The sequence below is a fragment of the Carcharodon carcharias genome, chromosome 4, assembly GCF_017639515.1.
Source record: "Carcharodon carcharias isolate sCarCar2 chromosome 4, sCarCar2.pri, whole genome shotgun sequence".
Lineage (NCBI taxonomy): Eukaryota > Metazoa > Chordata > Chondrichthyes > Lamniformes > Lamnidae > Carcharodon > Carcharodon carcharias.
Window position 1 is genome coordinate 71,441,893 of NC_054470.1, and position 22,953 is coordinate 71,464,845.

At 44.3% G+C, this 22,953-nt stretch overlaps 1 protein-coding gene across 1 annotated transcript in view; it reads right to left on the reverse strand.

The window, feature by feature from the left end:
- The window catches only part of LOC121276753 (paladin-like), a 115,217-nt gene that overhangs the window by 88,686 nt on the left and 3,578 nt on the right, over positions 1-22,953 (reverse strand). Inside the window, 4 exon segments of the mRNA XM_041185299.1 lie at positions 884-970; positions 3,489-3,623; positions 13,071-13,124; positions 13,769-13,809. Coding sequence (XP_041041233.1) covers positions 884-970; positions 3,489-3,623; positions 13,071-13,124; positions 13,769-13,809 — 317 coding nt within the window.

The window sequence follows — 22,953 nt, forward strand, 5'->3', positions numbered from 1 at the left end:
CAAAATGATTTTATTTTCAGATCTCAGGTCACCCTGTTCTCCAGCTTATTTTAGCATAAATGCCTCAGTTTTTCTTGTTATTTGCAGAAATTGATTCAACCCACAATTAAGCCTGTAACCTATCAGAAACAAATGCCCGCCAGTGTGTCGAGAATTTGTCAATCAGTTTATAAAGAGTAGCCCATTAGTATATAGGACGTCTGCTGACCAATATTTAAGATCTGCCCACTGGTAGAAGCACTGTTCACCAGTAGAGAAAGGGAAGTACCCTTTCCTCCAGTGTATAGGGGGCAGGCATACTGGTGTGTAGGGGAGCTGTCCATTGGTATATAGAGCGCATTAACCACTGGTATGTAGAAGAGCTATTCTGCAGTATACAGAAAAAAGCTATAGACTAGTGTCCATTAATTTAAAGAGGAAGCATCCACCATTATATAGCAGACCAGTATTTAGAGGAGATTTCAATCAGCAAATAAACAACACTATTGACTGGTACTTAGAGGAACTGTAGAGGAGCCTTCTGCCATTACATATCAAATTTGTCCAGCAGTAATTAGATGAGCTCCCTACCACGCATTTATTCAGGAGCTAAAAACTACTATTTACAGGAGTTGCTCCCTGAATTCAAATCTATCTACCAGTAAATAGACCTACCCACCATTTTATATATTCCACCAACCACCATTTGAAGGAGATGCCAACAATATATAGAGAAACTGCCTGACTCTACAATGTATATAGGATCCAAGACCAATATTTAGAGGAGCTGTAGGATAAAGCTTTCAATTAGTGTAATTGAGGCTGTTCTACTGAATCTGGATGAATACATGATAAAATGAATGGCATTGCTGACCTCTGGATTGGGTTGTGCCATTCCACATACAGGCATTTTTGAAACTTGTCTGTAGTTTGCCACTTTCATCTGTCTCAAGGTGCTCATTTCATCAAGATCCAGTGACTCATCAGCAAGCTACAGGTCACATGCAGAGAGTTAATTTGCTCCTGTAAAGGAGTTAAAATTACATTGAGCTTTCTAATTAGAGGAAGAAATATGGTCAGTGTTCATTCGGCACTTATTATTAAATGCAGTTATTCGTGCAATAAACAGCTGCGAACAGAAACAGTTAAAGCATAGACTGAAGGGTTGATTGGGTCTTTTCATGTGTTTGAATCATTCACATGACTAAAGTGCAATTGTTTTTCAGGCCTTATTAGGAGTTTTATGGGTAAATATTAATGTGTCACTATATTGGAAAATGGTGAGTGAGAATGTGGGAAAATCCACATTTAGGCATTAGTAATAAATTTGGAGTGGATCATACAACACTCGTCCAATTCTTCAGTATATTGCAAATGGCTTCTACTATGAAATGCATTTCCACTGCATATACAGTCAAAAACAACAACAATAACTTACATTTAATTAGCTCCTTTATCATAGCAAAATGTCTCAAGCACTTCACAAGAGCGCTATCAAATAAAATTTGGCACCAAGCTACAAAAGGAGATAAAGACGGATAATCAAAAGCTTGGCAAAGAGATAGGTCTTCAGGAGTTTCTGGAGCAGAAGAGAGGGACAGGGATGTGTAGACATTTAAACAGGGAATTCCAGAGGTTAGAGCCTAGACAATAGAAGGCATAACTGCCAATGAACGGACAAAGGGAATCGGGATGCACAAGAGGCCAGAATTGGAGAAACAAAAGAGTTCATTCAAAGTTGCAGGGGGTTACAGAGGTAAGCAGGGTGAGACTATGGAAGGATTAGAGCAGAAGGATGACAATTTTAAGTTTGAGGTCGTGTTCAACCAGGAGCCAACGTAGGTGAGGATGGATGAATGAGACTTGGTGTTAGTTAAGACACAAGCAGCAGACAACAAAAGCATGATGAGGGTTTCAGGAGCGAAGGGTCGGCAACACTTTAGCCAATCAGAGTTAACTTGCCAGCCAATCAACACCCTTTTCTCCTGTAGTATAAATTATTGTGATTGTTTGAAATTTGGCATTCTTGCATTTGTCCTGATGAGTGCCAGATGAAAAGCTTCAGCAACATGTCTCTTTTTTCACCAATATTCAAGTTCTGTACTGCCAAACAACTGAGGGTTGGAAGTAAGCAGTCTTGTTGATGGAAAGGATGTAGGGTCAGATGTTCGGGTCAAATATGACACAAAGATTGTGAACAGTCTCCTAGCTACAGACTCCATCCCTCTCACTAGCAACAGTCTAAGATTGATCTACAAGGGTGTCAGCAGTTACAGGAGGCAGGCAGGAAATTGAAGTTAAGGCACAATCAGATCAGTCATGATCTTATTCAATGGCAGAATAGACTTAAAGAGCCAAATGGTCTACTTGTGCTGCTATTTATTATGTTCTTATGTTCACCGGTGTATTCACAATCTTGGTGTAAGATATGATTCTGAGATGAGCTTCCAACATCATGTTTGTGCCAGCACTAAGACTGCTTATTTCCACCTTTGTAATGTCCTCGACTTTCACACAGCCTCAGCTTATCTGCTGCTGATGCTTTCATTCATGCCTTCATTTCCTCTAATTTTGACTATTCCAGCACATTCTTGGCTTGTGTCCTACATTCTACTCTCTGTAAACTTTAGGTCATCCAGAACTCAGCCGCCCATGTCTTGCAGCAAATCCAGTTCCCCTATCAACTCATGCCCGGTGACTTACATTACTTTCCATTCAAGCAACGTCATGACTTCAAAGTTCTCATCCTTGTTTTCATATCCCTCCATCACCTATCTCTGTAATATCCTCAAGCTCTACAACCCTCTGAGATACCTACGTTCCTCTAATTACGGCCTCTGGCGCATTCCCTATTATAATTGCTCCACCATTGGTGGCCGTGCCTTCAGTTGCCTCGCCCTCAAACTCTGGAATTCCCTCCCTCTATTTCTCTGCCTCTCTCCTTGGCTTTCCTCCTTAAAACCAACCTCTTTGACCAAGCTTTTGGCCAACTGACTTACTATCTCTTTATGTGGCTCAGTGTCATATTTGGTTTTATAATGTTCTTGTGAAGCATCTTGGAACTTCTCATTTAATTAAAGGCACTTTACAGATAGAAATAAAAGTTGCTGTTGTTGTTGGTTCAGCCTCATACAGTGACCAGGGAGTAGTTGAAATAGTTGTTTAGGGAACAGAGATGTAGTAGGACACAAAGACATTGTGCAAAATTTTCTGCTCATTGATTCCCTTGCCAATTAAGAACCTATCAACCTCTGCCTTAAAAATATTCAATGACCCTGCTTTCACCACCTTCTGAGGCAGAGAGATCCAAAGTTGCGCAGCCCTCTGAGAGAAAAAAATTCTCCTAGTCTCTCTCTTAAAAGGGCAACCCCTAACTTTAAAAAAGTGACCCCTAGTTATGGACTCACCCACAAGAGGAAACCTCCTTTCCACAATTGTGTATCCCTCTCAGTGAATTAGACTCACTTGAAAGAAGCTGTTCAAGTTCTCAATGAATGCGAGCGACTTACTAGCATACAAAGCCGACCACTGATGAGATTAGCAGGAGACTTCAACTCAAATCTGGGCATAGCACTCATTAACCTGTAGAAGAAAGGTTTCCTACGCATCCAAGTACTGAGCATGACTGAGAAAGCCAATGGATACTGGAAACAGATAAAAACAGTTCACATAAGAATATTTTCATGCACTAAAGGTGTCACAAGATGTTTAATGCCTTTTAAATACCCCAATAACCTTATGTTCCAAGATGTCAGCCTTGACTTAGTGATAGCACTCTTATGTCCAAGTCTGAAGGCTGTGGGTTCAGGTCCCAATACAGAGATTTGAGCACATCATCTAAGTTAATGCTTCAGTGCAGCATTGATGGAGTTCTGTATTCATGGAGGTACTGTATTTTAAATCAGACATTAAACCAAGACCCTGAGCTGAATTTTTAAAGTTGACACCCAATCCCAAAGTCGGCTTCAATTCTGGATCGAGAACCCAGAAATGGCTGCGACGAGACATCGATCGCAACCGTTCTAGAGGTGGCTAATTATGAAGTCACCTCTGGGAGCCCCATCTAATTAAGGATGGCAGGCAGATCAGGGAAGCAGGAGGTCCAGTAGGAAGGTCCGCAGCAATGTCCGGCTAGCAGCTCCACTTCATTATCTTATCATTTTATGTGGGATCTGTCTGAGTGTTTAAGTTGGTCTCCACTTTTTACGACAGTGTCTACATTTCAAAAGTACTACATTGGTTATCAAACACTTCAGGATGTCCTGTGGTCGTGACAGGTGCTATACATGCAAGTTTTTTTTTCTTGCTCCCAACAGGGAGTCTCATCTGCCCGGGACATAGATCGGAATTTTGGATGCACATTGCATGTAATCCATCCTAATCCTATTCAATTTCAGGTAGGACCTCAGAGGACAGTACCCTTCATGTCTTTTTCATTTGCGAATGAATTTGGACATTTAAATTCCTATCAATATAATCTACACTGTAATCCATACTGAGTTGCACATAAAAAGTAACATTTCTGACCTGTTCATGGAGGTATCTGGACCCCTCCCTCTGGATTCTTACCTTCTCTTGATCTTTTCATTGAGAACTGTCGGCACGACATTAGTAGTCTCAATTTCTCTGCTCCTCTCACCCATTCTAATCTCTCTCTCTCTGAACTTACTGCACTGGTTCTTTCAGGTCCAACCCTGACATTGTCATCAAACCCGCTGACAAGGGTGGTGCTGTTGTTGTCTGGGGCACTGACCTCTACCTCGCGGAGGCTGAGCGTCAACTTGCAGACACTTCCTCCTACCTCTCCCTGGACCATGACCCCACCACTGAACATCAAGCCATTGTTTCCAGGACTGTCACTGACCTCATCTCCTCTGGGGATCTTCCTCTCACAGCTTCCAACCTGAGAGTCGCCCAACCTCAGACGGCCCGCTTCTACCTCCTACCCAGAATCCACAAACAGAACTGTCCCGGTAGACCGATCGTGTCAGCTTGCTCCTGCCCCATGGAACTCCTTTCTCGTTATCTTGACTCCCTTCTCTCTCCCCTTGTCCAGTCCCTTCCCACCTACATCCGTGATTCCTCTGACACCTTACGTCACATCAACAATTTCCAGTTCCCTGGCCCCCACTGCCTCCTCTTCACCATGGACGTCCAATCCCTCTACACCTCCGTCCGCCACCAGGATGGTCTGAGGGCCCTTAGCTTCTTCCTCGAACAGAGGCCCGAACAATCCCCATCCACCACTACTCTCCTCCGTCTGGCTGAACTTGTTCTCACACTGAACAATTTCTCCTTCAACTCCTCTCACTTCCTCCAAATAAAAGGTGTGGCTATGGGTACCCGCATGGGTCCCAGCTATGCCTGTCTCTTTATGGGGTATGTAGAACATTCCTTGTTCCAGTTCTACTCCGGCCCCCTTCCACAACTCTTTCTCCAGTATATCGATGATTACTTCGGTTCTGCTTCATGCTCTCGTCGGGACTTGAAAAAATTTATTAATTTTGCTTCCAATCTCCACCCCTCCATCATTTTCACGTGGTCCATCTCTGACACTTCCCTTCCCTTCCTTGACCTCTCTGTCTCAATCTCTGGTGATAGACTGTGCACCATAATCCATTACAAGCCTACCGACTCCCACAGCTACCTCGACTACAGCTCCTCACACCCCGCTTCCTGTAAGGACTCCATCCCATTCTCTCAGTTCCTTCGCCTCCGTCACATCTGTTCCAATGATGCTACCTTCAAAAACAGTTCCTCTGACATGTCCTCCTTCTTCCTTAACCGTGGTTTTCCACCCATGGTCGTTGACAGGGCCCTCAACCGTGTCCGGTCCATCTCCCGCGCATCCGCCCTCACGCCTTCTCCTCCCTCCCAGAAACATGATAGGGTCCCCCTTGTCCTCACTTATCACCCCACCAGCCTCCGCATTCAAAGGATCATCCTCCACCATTTCCGCCAACTCCAGCATGATGCCACCTCCAAACAAATCTTCCCTTCACCCCCCCCGTCGGCATTCCATAGGGATCGTTCCCTCCAGGACACCCTGGTCCACTCCTCCATCACCCCCTACTCCTCAACCCCCACCTATGGCACCTCCCCATGCCCACGCAAAAGATGTAACACCTGCCCCTTCACTTCATCTCTCCTCACCGTCCAAGGGCCCAAACACTCCTTTCGAGTGAAGCAGCATTTCACTTGCATTTCCCCCAACTTAGTCCACTGTATTCGTTGCTCCCAATGCGGTCTCCTCTACATTGGAGAGACCAAACGTAAACTGGGCGATCGCTTTGCAGAACACCTACGGTCTGTCTGCAAGAATGACCCAAACCTCCCTGTCGCTTGCCATTTTAACACTCCACCCTGCTCTCTTGCCCATATGTCTGTCCTTGGCCTGCTGCATTATTCCAGTGAAGCCCAACGCAAACTGGAGGAACAGCACCTCATCTTCCGACTAGGCACTTTACAGCCTTCCGGACTGAATATTGAATTCAACAACTTTAGGTCTTGAGCTCCCTCCTCCATCCCCACCCCCTTTCTGTTTCTTCCCCCTTCCTTTCGTTTTTTTTCCAATAATTTATATAGCTTTTTCTTTTCCCGCCTATTTCCATTATTTTTAAATCTTTTATGCCCCCAACCCCGACTAGAGCTATACCTTGAGTGCCCTAACATCCATTCTTAATTAGCACATTTGTTTAGATAATATCACCAACTTCAACACCTGTGTTCTTTTGTTCTTTTGTCTGTGACATCTTTTGATGATCTGCTCCTATCACTGCTTGCTTGTCCCTACAACAACACCCCCCCTCCACTTCTCTCCCCCCTCCCTCCCCCACCCCCCACCCCAACCTTAAACCAGCTTATATTTCAACCCTCTCCTTGTAAAGAAAAATCAGTTCTGTTGAAGGGTCTTGAGGACTCGAAGCGTCAACTCTTTTCTTCTCCGCCAATGCTGCCAGACCTGCTGAGTTTTTCCAGGTAATTCTGTTTTTGTTCTGTTCATGGAGGTAGCTGTTGAAAGCAATTAGGTACAAATATCTCTGAAAGATCTGGAAGGTTTTGCTGATCAAGTTTTCTCGCGAACTGATTCCCTAAAAAAATGCAAGACAATTTTTCTAAAAATTGATATTAATTTTGTCAAAATTACAATATATGTTTAAATGGTTTTGAAGAGATTTCACTATTTATTGAGAGCATCTTTCCAATTTGAACACAAATTTTTTAAATCCATTAATCTTATCTCCCAGACCCAGTACACACAAGGCAAAGTCTATCACAAATAACATCCCAGCATTACTGTATAAAGAATTAGTGCATACATTTTATTATATAAGTACTAAAAATACAGAACTTGATTGCCATTGAACTTCCAGAAACTTGCTGCAATTTTTTTTTCATGTCTGAGAAACAAATTAAAATTATCTGGAGATCTGAGTGACTATAGTCCCAAGAATCTCAAAAAGCAAAATTAGCTGGGGAGGAGATAAATATCAATATACTACAGATACTGCAAAAATGATCCCTATTCTCCACTCTCCACAGTTGTTGCAGGACATGCTGAATGTTTCCAGAATTTTTTTTTAAATTTTAGCAGGAACAGAGTTTAGATCCTAGACTAATGAGAGATTAGGAACAGAAAAACAGGATTAGGCCATCGAGCCCTTTGAACCGGTTCCTCTATTAGCCGTAATTGCTACAGACTGGTCTACCCTAAACTGCTGAATATGTCTTGAGGAGCACAAAGTGAGGGAGAATGGAAGAACAATATAGATCTTGAAAGGATGAAGGAAGAAAGAACTTGCATACTTAAAAAGCGCCTTTCATCACCTCATTCGATCCAAAGTGCTTCACACCCAATGAACTACTTATTGAGATGCAGTCACTGTTACAATGAGGAGAAACATGACAGCTAATTTGTACGCAGTAAGGTCCCAGAATTATGAATGAGAAAAGACAAGATAATCTGTGTTTAGTGATGTTACTTTAGGGTTATATTTTGGCAGTACACCAGGAGAACTCCTGTGCTCATCTTTGAATGGTGCCTTGGGATCTTTTATATTCACCTGAGGAGGCGGATGAGGGCTTGGCTCAACATCTCATCTGAAAGGCAGCATCTTCAATGATGCGACACTCCCTCAGTACTGCACCGAATTGTCATCTTAGATTATATGCTCAAGGCACTGGAGTTGGACAGCAACTTTCTGACTCAAGAGTGGAAGCGCTGGCACTGAACCAAGGCTGACATCTCGTGATAGCTTGCAACTCTAAGGACAGAGGAACTGGTATACAAATGAAGCACATAAGCTATGAGAAGAGATCAGATGTCCTGCAAATCTTTACTCTGGAGAAGGGTGGATTCAGAGGTAATTTTACTCAAGTATTCATGGTTTTTAAGTGAAAAGGTAAATTGATTTCCAATATGTTAGAGATTGCAAACATGAAGCAGGAAAACTTCATAGACCATTTAGATTTAACTACTTTACACAGGAGGAAGTGAATGCTGGAATAGACTGGCCAAGGAGGTTTGCCAAGGAGGTGCAGAAAGGTTTAAAGGAAAATTGGATGGATATTTGAGGGAGTAGATGATTGAGTTTTTGGAGTTGGCCAGTTGAATGGAAATCTTTTCTAGTGCTGCTTTTTCACATGTTGACATACTATCTAATACAACATGACAAATATTAATGAGCTCTCAGTTCTTGTTCGAGCATTGAATCTCGTGACATAAACAATTGTGGCTCTTTTCCATTATGCAGATGGGTTTATAGCTTTTTATTCCATGGAAACAACAGCATTCCCATGAGCAGCCTGTCATAGCACCTGTAATGTAGAAAAACACATCAAGCCCCTTCACAGAGGCATAATCAGGTAAAAATGGACAGCAATAAAGAAGGAGATATTAGGAGGACTGAACAAAAGGTTTGGTAAAAGAGGTACAAATGCAAAATTTGAAACAAAGACAGATAATACCAGAAGCACTCAGCAGCATCTGTGCAGAGTAAAGACAAATTGATGTTTCAGCTGTCATCCCCTTGATGAGAATTGGAACCAAGGGATCTGTCTCTAGATACGGAACTGGGTGGGCACCTCATCCATTGCACCATAATGAGGCCTGGTTATTAAAATAGACTGGGTCTCTCACAGAATCTCGCAGGCAATTGGCCTATTTATTTCACCCAGGGAGTAAAAATTCTCCCCTGTGTTTCATAAATTGTCCAGTTTAATTGTACTGATACACTTCTTGAGGTCTCCAGTGCGGCAGTATTCTAGAAAGGCCAGCCAGTGTGAAACGCGAGCTGCAGCATTCAGCGCTGCCAGGGCGGGGTCAGGAGGAGGGCGAGTGCAGGAGATTACGCATGTGCGCGAATGTGCACAATGATAGTTCCCTGAGGCACAGAGCTGCCTCAAGGAGTTGAAGATTTTAAAAATCAGAAATAAAAAATTAGCAATGTTAAAAACATATCCCCTCCTGTGATTCTGTCACATGAGCAGGGGAAATGCCTTTATCAATCGAGGCATAGATTACAAAAGTAGGGAGGTCATGTTGGAGTTGTATAGAACCTCTGTGAGGCCACAGCTCGAGTACTGTGTGCAGTTCTGGTCACCACATTATAGGAAGGATGTGATTGCACTGGAGGGGGTGCAGAGGAGATTCACCAGGATGTTGCCTGGGATGAAACATTTAAGTTATGAAGAGAGGTTGGATAGACTTAGGTTGTTTTCGTTGGAGCAGAGAAGACTGAGGGGTGACCTGATCCAGGTGTACAAGATTATGAGGGGCATGAACAGGGTGGATAGGGAGCAGCTGTTTCCCTTGGTTGAAGGGTCAGTCACGAGGGGACACAAGTTCAAGGTGAGGGGCAGGAGGTTTAGGGGGGATGTGAGGAAAAACTTTTTTACCCAGAGGGTGGTGATGCTCTGGAATGCACTGCCTGGGAGGGTACTGGAGGCGGGTCGCCTCACATCCTTTAAAAAGTACCTGGATAAGCAACGGCACATCATAACATTCAAGGCTATGGACCAAGTGCTGGCAAATGGGATTAGGTAGGTAGGTCAGGTGTTTCTCACGTGTTGGTGCAGACTCGATGGGCTGAAGGGCCTCTTCTGGACTGTGTGATTCTGTGATTCTGAGCGGTTAGAATCTAGAATATGCTGCCAGAGAGTGTGGTGGAGTGTGGCGAGGTGCAATTCAAGAGGGAATTAGATTATTATCTGAAAAGGAAAAATGTGCAGGGTTTTGGTGGAGAAGGTGGCAAAATAGCACTAAATGCATTGCTCATTCGGAGAGCAGTACAGACACAACTGGCCAAATTGCCTCTGGCTGTGCTGTAACACTTCTGTGATCCTGTGAAGCCCCAAAGTTCTGCCTCCCCTTTACACTGAACAAGTACCATAGATTCAAAACATACTGTGCTTATCCAGATCTCAAGAACAAATTTGATGGGTCAAGTCATTTGCATGGCCTTGCCACGCCCGTGCCATGGTAGGGCCTTGCACTGGGAAACAGCTGTTGGGGCATAGTTGGAACTGTGGGTTTAGCTGCCAGCCTCAGAGTTTTCTGATCTCCAACAGCAGCCAGAGATCCTCCAGGGTTAAAGGTTTATCTGGGGATGCCAGTAGAGGTGGGAATGGGCCATGATGCTGGAAGAGACAGGTAATGCTTAATTTTCCAATCTCTCGTGTTGCTGCTTGGTTTCTCAGACTCTCCAATCCAATAGAAACTAATGCATAAGCCCTAGTGCCTATTTTTTTCAAGCACATGTAAAGTGGGTGCTCTTCCATCCTACGGAGAAGAAGCTACAGCAGGAAGTCTGAGAAACATCTCACCTTAAATCATCTCACCTCTAGGGCTCACCCTTGTCCTATGCATGCCAGAGGCACAGAATTTGATCTCCCTCTTTGTGGCCATCTGGACATCCCAAGGCAACAAAAAAGTGACAGAGACCTTATTGTCTTTTACCTTCCTGTACTTCAGCATTCTCTGGATCTATGGAGAGTAATATTGAACCCTCCAGGCTTTGGGGTTAAATGTATTATACAGGAATACACCAAGTACAACATAAGTAGCAGAAAATTCTACATTCTGCTAAACTCGACAAGATCAAATTTATTCTAACCCCCCTTTTAATTGGGTTTGCGATTAATTTAATTTGTCTATTTTGTAAATGTGTTTTTCTGTTTCTAAGTTGGTGGTTGTTCTTTTAAAGCCAGTCAGGATACATAAGTAGTTTAAAAATAAATTGCAGTTCAGATTTGTGTTCCAAGTTTATTTTAATACTTTGTTCCACATTTCACCAGTTACAAAGTAAAGATAAGTGTCAGCCTTGGCTCAGTGGTAACACTCTTGCCACTGAGTTGGAAGGTTATGGGCTCCAGCCATTGATACACCAGGGTGTTACCAAATACTACATGAACAGATACCGTACTGAAGAATACCTTCAGGATTTCTTTTGCTAGAGGTGAGAAGGATAAGAGGTGAGTTGACAGTTGGGACAGCCCTGAAATAAGGACCAATAGATTTCTGAGATGATAGATAAGACAACACAAATATAAGATTACCCAACAAAAAATACTAAGAATACAGAGAATAAAGTGTACTCACTTCTTCAACAATTCTCCTGCCATTTGGGAATGAAGTGCTGTAGCTTTCAATGATGTGCAAGTGACTTTCTTGACCAGAAACTCCTCTCTTTTGATATCTAAGTTTATAACCATGTGATTATCAACCACTCATTAGCATGTCGCCAGATTACAAAGATGGCTCATTGAAAAGGTTTAAAAATATATATTATTGGTTATTAATAATAGAATCAAACTCACAGAAACCAAGCAGTTTCCTTTCAACAGAACTAAAAGCTATTTCATTTAGATGAAAGATGTATGAAACTGAATGATATCAGGACGAAATTCATGCATCATATTTATAAAAATAGAACAGGAGCATTTTTAGGAATATTTTTCCAATACTAACCCTACCTACCCATGTCCCTCAATCTCAACTTCTGACCATCATCCCACCTACTGGCCTTCTCCTATATCTCTCAATCAAACCAACCAACTTTCTTCCCATATCCCTCAATCGTTACCCGCTCTGGGAATCCATCAAACAGTCTCTTGACCCCCATGATTATTGTACACTTCAGTATCCTTCTCTCTTAGTTCATTCAACAACATTACTCCTTGGGTGAAAGCATTTCACTTGACTTCCCTTCTTACTTGCAACTTCCTCAATTTAACTTGTCTCCAGGGATGTGAATCTTTCACTCTAGGAACATTGAAATGGAAATAGACCATTCAGCCCCTCAAGCCTATTCTCCCATTCAGTGAGATCATAGCTGATCTGTAGCATAATTGCACATTCCTTAATACCTTTTCACAAAAATCTAGTAATCTCAAATTTAAATTAACAATCAATTACTGTTAGCGAAGAGAGTTCCAGATGTCTACTGCCCTTTTCACATAGAAATGTTTCCTAACTTCACTCCTGAAAGGTCTGGCTTTAGTTTTTTGCCTATACCATCTAGTCCTTGACTCCCCAACAAACAGAAAGAATTTCTCTCTATTTACAATATTAGTTTCCTTTCCCTTATAAATTCCAGAGAAAATAACCCAGTTTGGGTAGTCTCTCCTTGTAATTTAAATCTGCACACCCTCTGAGTCCAATATACATTTCCTATAGTTTGTTGTCTAGAACTGATCTCAGCACCCTAGGTACTCCAGGGCTTTGTTTAGCTGTAGAATAACTTGCACCTCCTTGTATTCTAGTCCCCTTGATATGAAGGCCAGCATATGTTCTATGCCTGTTTATGATCTACGTTCAATGATCTTTGTAGTTGGATTTCCAAATCTCTTTAGACCTCCACTGTTTCTAGCTTTTCACCATTTAGAAAATATTTTGTTCTATGCTTTTTAGATCCAAAGTGGAAGACATGCATTTGCCTACATTGGAATCCATTTACCACAGTTTATAATTCATTTAATCTATTAATATCTAATAATTTTATCCGCACTGCTTACAATACTGCCTATCTTTATATCATCAGCAAACTTGGATGTGACTTCCTATGCCATCATAAAGTGATTAGGAAAAATACCGAATAGTCAAAGTTCCAGTACAGATCCTTGCAGATACCACTAGTCACATCTTGCTAGTTAAGAGAAACTGACAATTATCACTATTCACTATCTCCTGGTGCTCAACAAATTTCCTAACCAAAGTCAATAATTTGCTTTCAATTTCATGAGCCTCAATTTGAGCTAACAGCCTCTTAGGAGCGCCTTTATCAAATGCTTTCTGGGAATCCATATGAATAACATTCATAGACAATACCCTTTCACTACTTTAGTCACCGTTTCAAAAAAATGTAATCAGATTCATCAGGCATGGCCTACCCTTTGCAAATTCATACTGACTCTCTCTGATGAAAAATTTCAAGGTGTTCAGTCACTCTATCCTTAATTATAGATTAACAGACATTGGGCTAAATGGACTATAGTGCCTTGGATTCCCTTCCTCACTTTTTATAATCAGTGGATTGACATGCACAAATTTCCAATCTAAAGGAATGGCTCCTGACTCAACAGCTTAGCCAGTGGATGATGATCAAATTATTTTCGGGATTCCAGGTGTGCCATGCGTCTCAGGAACAATTAGAGTTCATGCAAAGAAGCAATAGTTGTGGACAGTGTTTCCAATGGTACCACCTAGAGGATTTGGCAGCTCCCAATTTGAGTTTGTGCCAGACTTGGTAGGCTCACAAGAAATGTGAGAAAAATTGAGGAACATACTCACCTTCACTTTATCCCTGATATCAATACATTCTTTCCCATTTGCTGCCAGGTACAAGGGACATGGGTGACTGTGCAGTCTGAGACTGAGACCACCCTCCATTCAGCTGCTACCTCTGCTTTTACTGGATTGTGGTCATCAGTCTCAAATGCTATCACCTTCTTTAGGTGAAATTCCTGCAGCAAAATTTCAAAAACAGCTACTTGTATTTATCTAGCCTAGCACTTTTAATGCAGTGAAACATCTCAAAGCATGAGCGTAATCAAACAAAAATTAATACTGATCAGAAGAAAATTACTTCCCCTTTCCTGTCAACTCCCTCCAAACCAACCTGGCTAGCCCCCACCACCTACCACCGCCCCCACCCGACATGACCTGACCCCACCACCCAACTCCCCTTGATGCCTGACTCCACCCCGATCAGGCCTGACTAGCCTCCAACCCAATCTGTCTATCCCCCACTGCCCAGCTCCCCCCACCACCCTAATCCGACCTGACTAGCACCTGAGCTGCCAACCCCTCCCAACCCATTCTAACTGTCCCCCAAACCACCTACCTCCTCGCCCACCTGCCATCCTACTTCCCTACCAGCTACCGCCTTGCCACTCTACCTAACTACTCACCTATAACCCTGCCAACTGCGGCCCTCACCCACCTACCTACCCTTAATCACTTACCTCACCCAACCTACCCCCTCACCCAGCCACATTCTCTCTGTAGCTTTTCAAAGAAGCTTTGGGACATTTAAATTCTTTACTAACCAGAATACGACAGCTGGTGCTGCAAAAAGGGGCAGAGCCTGGTCTTCCCTGATGACCCAGCACTACGCAGAAACAGTTCCATTTCAGGTACACCCCACATTTCTGGAGAAACCGGGATCGGAAGTCCCAGCCAGAAATGCAGAGTTCCAGCTCTGGCAGGGCGGAGTGATAATCCGATTGTGATTGCCAGCCCTTGGAAGATTCAGGCCAAGGTGCCCTAAAATACTTTGTGGATGACAATTTGTTAAGTGCAGTCACTGCTGTTTTGTGGGTTAGGCACAGCAGCTAACTTGTGCTCAGCATTCACAAACATCAAATTAGATATGTCACCTTATACTCTGTCCATTCACTACCACCAACACAAATTTCCTTTTCACTTTATGCTACAGCCTTTGAATAGCTGCCACATGGTTTTCATGTCTGCTGCTGCCCAACCACCCCACGCACAAACTTTTCAATCTTATTCAAAAATGGGATTAAATCACAAATAGGGGCAGCAGTGAAATCGTGGCACAGCCTAACTCCTTTCCTTTCTCAATGTCAGGCAGGCTTAGAATAAAGCAGCACATAGGCTACTAGCTAATCCTAATGGGCATGCTACATGGGTGGAAGTGCGATCCCATCATAAATTGTGGTGACCAGGTGATTGTCACAAATGGGGTGAGCTCATGGCACTGACAAAACCATGAGGCAGAAACAAAATTCAGAGGGCCCCAGGGAACTTCCAAGCTGAAGGCAGAAGAGGCCTAAAAGTAACGTTGGCTACAATCGGAGCCATCAGTGTTTAAATTGAGGTATTTGTTCTCCTCCGTTGTAAAATTACCTTTCTCCAGGCAAACTTGGGGATTAACGCAATTCACAGTTGGTAAGAGTTCTGCTGAAATCTCTTAAAAGTATAAAGGATACAATTCCTGAGGTTGCCTGAGAAGTCCGCCTACCTCACCTACTTGGTATGGATCAGAGACCAGGCGGAAGATTTGCCCATGCCACTTCTACCTCCTGGGAAAAGGCATACGAAGGAACATGGATATCTACTGACAGAAACAGGTCATGGGGTCAGTAGTTTTTTTTTATTTATTTATGGGATGTGGGCTTCGTTGGCTGGGCCAGCATTTATTGCCCATCACTAGTTGCCCTTGAGAAGGTGGTGCTGAGCTGCCTTCTTGAATTGCTGCAGTCCATGTGGTGAAGGTACACCTACAGTGCTATTGGGAAGGGAGTTCCAGGATTTTGGCCCAGCAACAGTGAAGGAATTGTGATATACTTCCAAGTCAGATTGGTGAGTGACTTGGAGGGGAACTTCCAGGTGGTGGTATTCGCATCTATCTGCTGCCCTTGTCCTTCTAAATGATAGTGGTCATGTGTTTAGAAGGTGCTGTCTAAGGAGCCTTGGTGAATTCCTGCAGTGCATCTTGTAGATGGTACACACTGCTGCTACTGTGCGTCAGAGGTGGAGGGAGTTAATGTTTGTGGATGGGGTGCCAATCAAGTGGGCTGCTTTGTCCTGGATGGTGTCAAGCTTCTTGAGTGTTGCAGGACCTGCAGTTATCCAGGCAAGTGGGGAGTATCCCATCACACTCCTGACTTGTACCTTGTAGATGGTGGACAGGCTTTGGGGAGTCAAGAGATGAGTTACTCGCCACAGGATTCTTAGCCTCTGACCTGCTCTTGTAGCCAAAGTATTTATATGGCTAGCTCAGTTCAGTTTCTGGTCAATGGTAACCCCCCGGATATTGATAATGGGGGATTCAGTGATGGTAATGCCATTGAATGTCAAGGGTTGATGGTTAGATTCTCTCTTGTTGGAGATGGTCATTGCCTGGCACTTGTGTGGTGCGAATGTTACTTGCCACTTGTCAGCCCAAGCCTGAATATTGTCCGGGTCTTGCTGCATTTGGACATGGACTGCTTCAGTATCTGAGCAGTAGCAAATGGTGCTGAACATTGTGTAAACATCAGCGAACATCCCCACTTCTGACCTTATGATGGAAGGAAGATCATTGATGAAGCAGCTGAAAATGGTTGGGCCCAGGACACTCATGCAGTATTGAGCAGGTTATTGCAAAGCAAGTGCCACTTGATAGCACAGTTAATGACCTCTTCCATTTCTTTACTGATGATCGAGAGTAGACTGATGGGGCGGTAATTGGCCAGGTTGGATTTGTCCTGCTTTTTGTGTACAGGACATACCTGGGCAATTTTCCACATAGCTGGGTAGATGCCAGTGTTGTTGCTGTAATGCAACAGCTTGGCTAGCGGCACAGCAAGTTCTGGAGTCTTCAATACTATTGCCGGAATATTGTCAAGGCCCATAGCCTTTGCGGTATCAAGTGCCTTCTTCCATTTCTTGATATCATGTAGAGTGAATTGAATTGGCTGAAGACTGGGATCTGTGATCCTGGGCACCTCTGGAGGAGGCTGAGATGGACCATCCACTCGGCACTTTTGGCTGAAGATTGTTGCAACTGCTTCAGTCTTATCTTTTGCACTGATGTGCTGGGCTCCACCATCATTGAGGATGGGGATACTTGTGGAGCCGCCTCATCCAGTGAGTTGTTTAATTGTTCACCACCATTCATAACTGGATGTGGCAGGACTGCTGAGCTTAGATCTGATCCGTTGGTTGTGGGATCGCTTAGCTCTGCTTATCACTTGCTACTTATGCTGTCTGGCACGCTAGTTGTCCTGTGTTATAGATTCACCAGGTTGACACCTCATTTTTAGGTATGCCTGGTGCTGCTCCTGGCGTGCCCTTTGGCACTCTTCATTGAACCAGAGTTGATCCCCTGGCATGATGGTAATGGTAGAATGGGGGATATGCTGGGCCATGAGCTCACAGATTATGTTCAAGTACAATTCTGCTGCTGCTGATGGCCCACTTTGCCTCATGGATGCCCAGTCTTGAGTTGCTAGATCTGTTTGAAATCTATCCCATTTAGCACAGCAGTAGTGCCACACTATGAGGGTATCCTCAATGTGAAGGTGGGACTTTACCTCCACAAGGACTGTGCAGTGGTCTCTCCTACTGATACTGTCATGGACAGATGCAATTGCGGCAGGTATGTTGGTGAGGATGAGGTCAAGTATGTTTTTCCCTATTGTTGATTCCCTCACCACCTGCCATAGATCCAGTCTAGCAGCTATGTCCTTTAGGACTCAGCCAGCTTGGTCAGTATTGGTGCTACTGAGCCACTCTTGGTGATGGACATTGAAATCTCCCACCCAGAGTACATTCTGTGCCCCTGCCACCCTCAGTGCTTCCTCCAAGTGGTGTTCAACATGGAGGAGCTGAGGGAGGGCAGTACATGGTAATCTGCAGGAGGTTTCCTTGCCCATGTTTGACCTGATGCCATGAGATTTCATGGGGTCTAGAGTTGATGTTGAGGATTCCCTCCTGACTGTATACCACTGTGCCGCTACCTCTGCTCTTTCTATCCTGCCGGTGGGACAGGATATACCCAGGGATGGTGATGGTGGTGTCTGGGACATGATCTGCAAGGTATGATTCCATGAGGATGACTATGTTAGGCCGTTGCTTGACTAGTCTGTGAGACATCTCTCCCAATCTTGGCACTAACCTCCAGATGTTAGTAAGGAGGACTAAAATCACAAACATTATTTAATCACCCACAAATTGCCATGATCTTGCTGACAGTAATTTTTACACAGGCTTTTGGATGGGCTAAACTATACACGAAGTTAATGATGAGGTGGGGGGAGTGTGTGGTGGTCAGGGGGTGGTTGGGGGGAGGTGGCGTGGGAGTGGGGAGATTCTATTTCCAATGCAAATTTAACTCAGGCCTGGGCAGAGAAAATGCTATGGTTTCCATGAGGCTGAGATGAACTGGGACCTGTTGTTAAGGTGAAGAGGCCAAACAGGAAAGCTGTTTGCTTTGGTGCTCCTCCAGGCTCCGCAAGGAAATATTAAATCTCCCTGCACGAGACTTCCCTCTATTCCGCCACCCCACTTCCCTCCAGCTGGACTTTCCATGGGCCTCCTGATTATTCAGTTGTTGGCAGCAACTCTCCATCCATTTCCCACTTGGAAAGGGAGGGTAGTAGCTCCAGCTGTAGGTTAATGAAGGCCAGGGATTAGCTAGCTGATTCTGCAGCAGATGATCTTCCAAGTCACCTTATCACCCACCCGACCAAACCTGCCCAGAGCTAAAACTTGGGGTGGCATTCCATTTTCCAGTCCCACCATGGTGTGATCTGCTCTAGTTTAATCAAGGAATTTCAGCCTTGCAATCTCTGCCTGAATGAGTCACATCTAACCACGGCACTGGAAGAGTGCTGCAAAATAATTAGCAGCAAATGGCAAATAATTTACCAGTTTAACCAACTCTGAAGCCAGTGAACAAGCCAAAGTAAGAAGGGGTAAAATCCCTCCCTCAGTTAGGCTGATACACACTGGACATTTGAGCAGTGAAATAGAGAGCAGAGGGATTTAGGGAGGAAGTTCCAGAGAAGCTGTCGCTCATGGACTGAAGAGGAGGTTAGAGTTGGAAGACACAGCATGGAGAGGGGGAAATGTGTGCTGAGATAGGACAGAATTATGTGGCACACAAAACCCACAATTCTTAGCTCCCCAACAGTTTACCAGGATTATTGGATTCCAGCAAAGGAGGAGATGAGTGATAAACAGTATGCAAAGTAAACGATTTAACCTTGTCCTTTCACTTTGATAAAACATCCAAATTGCATGGTGCTTTTGGAATGATTATGCAAAAATTGCCCCCAAATAGTGTTGCAATTAGATTTTGCGGATCAGTGCTGAAAACTCTGTCAAAGGTCTAGCAACTGTGGAAAATGCCTCTGCTCTACGTGGAAGTAGCATTTTGAGGATATTGGAAGAACCTTTTCAGCAATTCAGAGTGTGATCAAATCTCTACATTTATTATAATTTTATTTACTCAAATTAATGATGTTCTAAGATATGTATGAAACTTTGTACTCTTTGATTAAAGAACAGAAACAACCTCATATTGCAATCACTATTTTGTACAATATCAGCCCATCTCAAATGCCTTATCTTTCTATCTGAGGAAATGTTGTTCTGTGAGCTATCAGCAGCGCACCTATTATCATTCCAAGGTTAGAGCGTCCCACTCCCGTTTGACAGTTAAAGAGGAGGGCAGGAGGTGGTTTGCAACTGTCCTTGAAGGTGATGCTTGGACACTCCTTGAAAATCAGAACGTCAAATAACACAGAAAGGGCAGACACCAGAACTATCAAAAAATGGATCTACTTGATATTCCAATGATAGTTAATGGACTGAATGTTACCAGCCCTCTGGAGATGGGCTGGAAGACGAGAAGCTTCATTAAATGGTAACAGAAGGCATTGGAAGGGGAACCGAATGCCATGGTGGGTGACCAATTAAATCAATTAATTGGCCAATTAACAGCCACTTCCACTCTGCTGGCATTTGAAAACAAATTCAGGAGATATTTTTAACCAACAACTTAATCGGTATTATCTGTTTTACACCATCAAGCCAAGTCGTAATTACCCTTTCTGATGCTATATAGGTTCACCAGCAAGCAGGCACATGAAGGGGATTTTGGAAAGTAACGAGGAGTGGAATATCTAGGACAGGAGAGACCACAACATTTCTTGTGGAGATTGGAGGAGCACTTCTTGCTACACAAAGGTAAGTTTTTAACCTTAGCTCCAAGACCTTTCTCATCCTTCCAGACCACTATTGCACTGGTATCTTGTTCAAGTATATTAAACTTCTTATAGCCAGTTGGTGAAGGAGGAGACCAGAAGTCAATCTTTACTCAGCTTTAGATCTATTCACAAAGTGAGAAATCGCAAAAGTATAGCTCCTAACTCTTCAACTTCCACCAGTGTCAATAAGTGTCTCTTTATCTGTGCATAAATCATTATCCAATGTTGGATCCCCCACTGTAGGCACTGAACCTTAATTTATACAATTAACAAATTACCCTTTTTGCTTTTTAAACAGGACCTAACAAATAATATTCACAAACAACGGGCAGAATCATCCCAGATTTGCATTAAGTGCCGTAGTGGATGGGTAAAATGATGGTTTACCTGCCGGCCGCAGTGGCGGCTTCTCATGCCGTATTGTCCCAAACCTGCTGCATTAATTATGCATTCCTGGGAAACACATCGTTACTATGGTGGGCAGGCTCTCATTCACCCGCCACCCAATCATCTCGCCGTTTCATCACGCCAGGTGCCATATTTCAAGTGAAGCTGTGTGCACACCTCTCAGTGCTTCCAGCGAGAACTGCTGCATGGAAGATATGGCCCCGAAAGGCAGGAAAACTGCAGCGCCAGGCTTCAATGGGGCATCCCTGGAGGGCCTGTTGGATGCAGTGGAGGCTCGCTGAGTTGTCCTCTACCCCCTCTCTGGCCACAGGATGGACCGCAGCCTCACTAATCTGGCGTGGGAGGCAATGGCAGCAGTGGTCAGCACCAACGCCCTTCAAAACAGGACAGCCACCCAGTGCCACAAGAGGATGAATGAACTCCTCCATTCTGCCAGGGTAAGTCACTCTTCTGATCACTTTCAACTCACACACTTACAACCACATCACACATCCACAGGCCAGTTCAAGGGACATTGCCATTCACTCTCTCACACTCACCTTCATTGTCCTCATCCCATCCATAGGACCACTCACCACCCACACATGCCAGGCATACTTATCATCTGAGATAAAAACAAAAAAACTGCGGATGCTGGAAATCAAAAACAAAAACAAAAACAGAATTACCTGGAAAAACTCAGCAGGTCTGGCAGCATCGGCGGAGAAGAAAAAAGTTGACGTTTCGAGTCCTCATGACCCTTCGACAGAACTTGAGTTCGAGTCCAAGAAAGAACTTGAGTTCGAGTCCAAGAAAGAGTTGAAATATATTTCAACTCTTTCGTGGACTCGAACTCAAGTTCTGTCGAAGGGTCATGAGGACTCGAAACGTCAACTCTTTTCTTCTCCAACGATGCTGCCAGACCTGCTGAGTTTTTCCAGGTAATTCTGTTTTTATACTTATCATCTGGCCTGGCAGGCATCCTGCTTGCACTATCTCCATCTGTATTCATGCAGGACAAGCTGGCTCACAACAAGTGGGAGAGGTCACTGACTGGTGGAGAAATGCCTGAAATTAAGGTCCTCACGGACTTTGAAAACAGCGATGATCTGGACCATTCCTGTGCTGACAGTGAGGATGGCGGTAAGGATCCAGCAGTGCAATGTCCATTAGGCAACCAGACTGTGAGTGATGTGTCCTGTTTCACAGGCCACTGCCATACACTAATTATCTCTCCTTGCTTTTGTAGGCACACCGGGGAAGCTGCCAACAGAGTCCACGACCAGGGTCTCCAATCAAGCCCCAAAGAAACCTCTGAAGAGGAATCTGGAGGCACCCACCTTAAAGTCCTGTCACAGCGTTCACCTACACCCTGCACCAGGGCAGTGACACACACCTCGGTAGGACCTAGCTTTAGAGTAGACTCGGGGTCACAACCTGGTAAGCACATTGTACTTTCTGATCCACAGCAGACGGAGACAGGGGCTTCCCACATCCCCCGTACTCAGAGGACTGCTGGAAGCCAGAACGTTGCTGAGTCTGAGTCAGATGATGAACTTCTGAACTCAGTCATGTCACAGGTGCTGGAGCTGAAAAAGCAAGCTCAGAAACATCAGGAAGTAATGCATTCTTAAGATTGCAAAGCATGGTGGAGGAGTCCGTCTGCCTTCAGACTGAGGTGATAGCACTGACATGCCAACATATCGAGGTCAACACTGGTAGGATGGCAACTGCCATGGAGATCTTGGTCCAGCAAGTCATTCCTGGACTGCTGCACGGGCTCAACTCCATCACCGCACCATAGATGGCCTCCAACAGTGTTTACGTGAGAGGGGTGCTGGGCAGCTCGACCTCACTCCAGCTATCCTTTCTTCGCAAGGAGTCAACCAAGGACCCTTTGGCACCAATTGGGAGGAGGATCAGCAGGTGTACCCTCTCGGCACCATCCATCCAGGTGACTGCAGGAGTGTCCAGCCCATCCGATTCCCCTCTTCCTGTGACCTCACTGCTCCAGCTCCACAGGCCGAGGAGGATGCCACTGCCACACAGCAGGACCTCGAAAGCAGCCAGAGCCCTCCAGAGGAAACCTGCCAAGGTCATCGCAGTCAGTCAGCAGGCTGCCTCCACCTCTGCTGTAGATGTCCGGGGAGCAACAAGATGTAGCAGCAGGGTTACGAAGGTGAGGATGATGTAACTGCACAGCCTGGGCATGGGTGTTAATCACTTGCACATAATTTTCACTATTGTAAATAAACTCCCAAGAATGTCTCCCTGCCTATGGCTTCTTGTTCTGATGAGCAGTGTTCGTGTCATTCAGATGTGCAACCTTTCTGCATGAGATAAATGCAAGTGTCTCAGTCCAGGGCC